The 4,589-nt window shown below is 43.3% G+C and overlaps 1 protein-coding gene across 1 annotated transcript; it reads right to left on the bottom strand.

Moving 5' to 3' along the window:
* Window positions 1-4,589, bottom strand: hsp90ab1 (heat shock protein 90, alpha (cytosolic), class B member 1). Its single transcript, XM_004550450.2, has 11 exons — window positions 4,440-4,589; window positions 4,113-4,319; window positions 3,842-4,001; window positions 3,382-3,515; window positions 2,995-3,300; window positions 2,721-2,886; window positions 2,415-2,605; window positions 1,780-1,927; window positions 1,400-1,668; window positions 622-955; window positions 1-530 (listed from the first exon to the last, which is right to left on the bottom strand). Exons 1-11 carry the CDS (start codon window positions 4,587-4,589, stop codon window positions 412-414), a joined length of 2,184 nt encoding a protein of 727 aa, XP_004550507.2. The 3' UTR covers window positions 1-411.

Consider the following 4,589-nt stretch of genomic DNA (forward strand, 5'->3'; position numbering starts at 1 on the left):
TAAGGTCTCACATCTTTAATTTTTTTGCAAAACAAGACTTGGAATTACAGACGAGCCTGAACTCAGGCAAAGGAATCATACAGTCCTCTCTCCATGCAGTGTTGCACGTGAACAGCACTCCCCAAACCCTCCAGATGCGACTGTGGAATGTACTTGTGTTCACACATTTACCGCTCTGACATTTAAAACTCAGTGCAACAGGGTTCTCATTAAAACAAATGTGGCGTCACCATGAACTTCTACAGGAAAAATCAAGACAGCCTCTTAAAGAGCTCTTCAGTGTGAGGTGCCACACTCAAGAGCACCAATATTGGTCCACCACACAACATTAATAGCTATTTTTTTTTACAGTTTAAGGATGAACAGTTGGAAAGGGAGGATTATGTGTTGAAATTTGGGGTGCCATCTTGTTTAATCCACTTCTTCCATGCGTGAAGCATCGTCCTCAGCTTCGCCTTCTAGGGGAGGCATCTCATCTGGGACTGCTGTAGTGGTGGTCTCCTCTGCGGGAATGTCGTCATCGTCAATACCTGAGAGCAAAAAAAGGAAAGGAGTTGTTCACCTAGATCGATACCCACTTCTAGAAAGTAAAGAGGGTCTGGATCTGCACAGTTTTCTTACCAAGACCAAGTTTGATCATTCTGTAGATGCGGTTTGAGTGAGTCTGTGGGTCGTCCAGGGAGAAGCCTGACGACAGCAGTGCGGTTTCGAACAGCAGGATGACTAGGTCCTTCACAGCCTTGTCGTTCTTGTCAGCCTCAGCCTTCTGCCTGAGAGTCTCCATGATGGGGTGGTCAGGGTTGATCTCCAGGTGCTTCTTGGCCATCATGTAGCCCATGGTGGAGTTGTCCCTGAGTGCCTGGGCCTTCATGATCCTCTCCATGTTGGCGGTCCAGCCATAAGTACTTGTCACAATGCAGCAGGGGGATGACACCAGTCTGTTTGACACAGTTACCTGAAGGAGAAAGACGACATTAAGATTTAAAGAGGCTCAGGTGACACATCTGATAATTTGAGACAAAGTCAAGTTAGTCAAGCATGTTAGAAATAATACCAGCACATTACAACTTTAAATCTAGTCTAGTTAGTTTACTTCCCCAAATCCTTGCAAAAACGTAAGTACTAGATGCACATTACTGCAACAAGCACGAGTTTGACTGCATTCACTTTAGGGTTCAGATTTCAAACATGTACAGTGCCACATCTGGCAAAGAATACAAATCATTCGCATCACACCAAGACTGCAGGAACTCACCACAGTAGAAGTTGGGACCAATTAGACTACCTGTTACCAAACAAAATCCTGTCATCTACAGCTGTGAACTTTGAGACCCTAAATGTTAGAGCACGAATGGAAGTTTGGGTTAATCTTAGTTGGGCTCTCATTAGGATTACTGACCTTCTCCACTTTCTTGTCAAGGATCTCCTTCATGAGCTTGCAGAGGTTCTCAAATTTAGCCTTGTCATCCTCCATCTTTTTCTTCTCCTCCTCATCCTCTGGCAGCTCCAGACCCTCTTTGGTGACAGAGACCAGGGTCTTGCCATCAAACTCCTTCAACTGCTGGACACAGTACTCATCAATGGGCTCCGTCATGTACAAGACCTCAAAACCACGCTTACGGACACGTTCAACAAAGGCAGAGTTGGCCACCTGATCCTTACTCTCACCTACAAATGACAAAAAGCGATAAAGTTTGAATAAAACTGCATTTTTAAAACTTGTGTAAATGCAGTTCTCTCCTACCATTTCAGAAGCTACTTAAGGTTTATTTTACTCACCAGTAATGTAGTAGATGGATTTCTGGTTTTCCTTCATGCGGGTCACGTACTCCGAGAGGGAGGTAGTCTCGTCACCGGACTGGGAGCTGTGGTAACGCAGCAGCTCAGACAGCTTCTTGCGGTTTTGCGAGTCCTCGTGCACACCCAGCTACAAGTGAACAAATAAGATTTATCATCTTATCCAAAAACAACCTCATACACCAGTAGGTTAATGGATTCAAGTAAAACGTCAATCCCACCTGTGTATGGTCAGGTGAGATGGACTGCCAGCAATGTCAGAATTCTAGTCACACTGACATTGCACACTGCATGAATAGTTTGTCACTTTAGGCTTTTAAATTCATGTTTTCAGGCTGCAGCATAAATGTAGGAAGTTCCTATTCCTAATGCAGATTTGACTGCATGGAATTACATAAATGCCAAAACAGCTATTCTACTGGGTTTTAAATATCTGTTTACTACAAAAACATCTACACTACTTTGAAGAACAAGAGGGCTTTACAAACCAGATTAAAGAATAAAGAGGTAAACCTTTGAGGTCCATGAAGATGCACGGACATGAAACGGAGAATTTTAAGAGCCAACTTTCCTAAAGTCAAAGAAAAAAAGAAAAGTATCTAGAATATTATAAATACCTTGAGGTTCTTTGAGAAGGCTTCGTAGAACTTCTTGTAGTTTTCTTTATCCTCACCCAGTTCAGCAAAAAGCTCAAGACATTTCTTGACGATGTTTTTACGAATGACTTTCAGGATCTTGCTCTGCTGCAGCATTTCTCTGGAGATGTTCAGGGGCAGGTCCTCGGAGTCCACAACACCACGGATAAAGTCTGGAATAGCATACAAATGCTACACTAAACCTTTGCCTTTAAGCAATTCTTTACTGTGTGCCAAGCTGTAAATTAAAGTACTTTCAGACTAAAGGTAAAAAGCAAGTCATCTTACTCAGATACTCAGGGATGAGCTCTTCACAGTTGTCCATGATGAAGACTCTCCTGACGTAGAGCTTGATGTTATTCTTCTTTTTCTTGTTCTCAAAGAGGTCAAAAGGCGCACGGCGGGGGATAAAGAGCAAGGCACGGAACTCCAGCTGGCCTTCCACTGAGAAGTGCTGTAGAGGAAAATGACTCAGTTTAGCTTTATTTGTAGTTTATGACTAGATTAAAAGCCCAGTAGGCCAATTAAAACATGGAAGAGCTGTTCAGGTTAACCTGCTTACCTTAACAGCGAGGTGATCCTCCCAGTCATTGGTCAGACTCTTGTAGAACTCGCCGTATTCTTCGTTTGTGATGTCGTCAGGATTCCTGGTCCAGATGGGCTTGGTCTTGTTCAGCTCCTCCTGGTCGATGTACTTCTCCTTGATCTTCTTTTTCTTCTTCTTGTCCTTGTCTTTAGAGTCCTCCTCATCATCTGAGCCAACATCCTCAATCTTTGGCTTGTCCTCACCTTCCTCTTTCTCCTCCTTTTCTGCCTTTTCTTCCTCTGCCTCGTCGTCACTGACCTCCTTGTCACGCTCCTTCTCCACCTGCAGAGTCACATTACTTTAATTTTTACTTTGCTGTTCTTCAACGGTATTCTAACAACGTCCTCTCTAAAAGTCACTTACAAAGAGGGTGATTGGGTAGCCAATGAATTGAGAGTGCTTCTTCACGATCTCCTTGACCCTCTTCTCCTCGATGTACTCTGTCTGATCATCCTTCAGGTACAGGATGATCTTTGTTCCACGGCCGATGGGCTCACCTGTGAACAGTTGTGATGCTTTTAATACATTTTGTACTAAACAGTGTCCATGGATTCAAGATTCGATTTTTTAGATACTTCAACTCCATATTTAAGCCTCTAAAGGACGATGCCAACTTTAACGCCAAGAATGAAAACCACCCTCGTAATATTTTAAAGCTACATCGTAACCTCAGACACATGAAAAACAATACACAATTAACAACATCAAGACCATTAATAGTAAGAACTGCTTCCAATTAATGCGCAATCAGGGACATCCTTAGATGTACCCACAATATTTAAAAACAGGTTTAGTTCTGATATTGTAACATCAAGACACTTACTGTTGTCAACCTTGACTGTGAAGGAACCTCCAGCAGAGGACTCCCAGGCATACTGCTCATCATCATTGTGCTTTGTGATGACAACCACTTTCTCAGCAACAAGGTAGGCAGAGTAAAAACCCACACCAAACTGACCAATCATGGAGATGTCAGCACCAGCCTAGAGGAACACAGTCAGTTCTAATGTTAGATTTCAGCTCAATTGCGAACATGGAAAATGCTGTCCTCTTATAAAGCGTCCCTACAGTTCCATGATGCATTCCCTTCATACCTGCAGGGCCTCCATGAAGGCCTTGGTACCAGACTTTGCGATGGTACCCAGGTTGTTAATGAGGTCGGCTTTGGTCATACCGATTCCAGTATCGACCAAGGTCAGGGTGCGTTCAGCCTTATTGGGAACGATGTCAATTTTCAGATCCTTGCCACTGTCGAGCTTGGAGGGATCAGTCAGGCTTTCATAGCGGATTTTGTCCAGAGCCTGCAAATGTTTAAACAACAGGATTAAAACTAACATTCTTTAAAGCATTCAGAAACACAAAAAAAGGCTAAAAATAAATGCATTAGTACTGAATGAAAAGCTCTGCGCCTGCTAACTTACATCAGAAGCATTGGAAATCAACTCCCTGAGAAAGATCTCTTTGTTGGAATAAAAGGTGTTGATGATCAGCGACATCAGCTGAGCGATCTCAGCCTGGAAGGCAAAGGTCTCAGCCTCCTCATCTTGGTGCATTTCTTCAGGCATCTGCAT

Source organism: Maylandia zebra, linkage group LG15 (assembly GCF_041146795.1).
Source record: "Maylandia zebra isolate NMK-2024a linkage group LG15, Mzebra_GT3a, whole genome shotgun sequence".
Lineage (NCBI taxonomy): Eukaryota > Metazoa > Chordata > Actinopteri > Cichliformes > Cichlidae > Maylandia > Maylandia zebra.

Bases quoted from the DNA above. Each gene is read 5' to 3' on its own strand.
- hsp90ab1 (XM_004550450.2), bottom strand. From the start codon at position 4,589: ATGCAGATGCCTGAAGAAATGCACCAAGATGAGGAGGCTGAGACCTTT. The intron at 1,669-1,779 runs GTGAGTAAAATA...TGTCATTTGTAG, and splicing joins ATCCATCTACTACATTACTG to GTGAGAGTAAGGATCAGGTG. The intron at 531-621 runs GTAAGAAAACTG...TTTTGCTCTCAG, and splicing joins AATGATCAAACTTGGTCTTG to GTATTGACGATGACGACATT.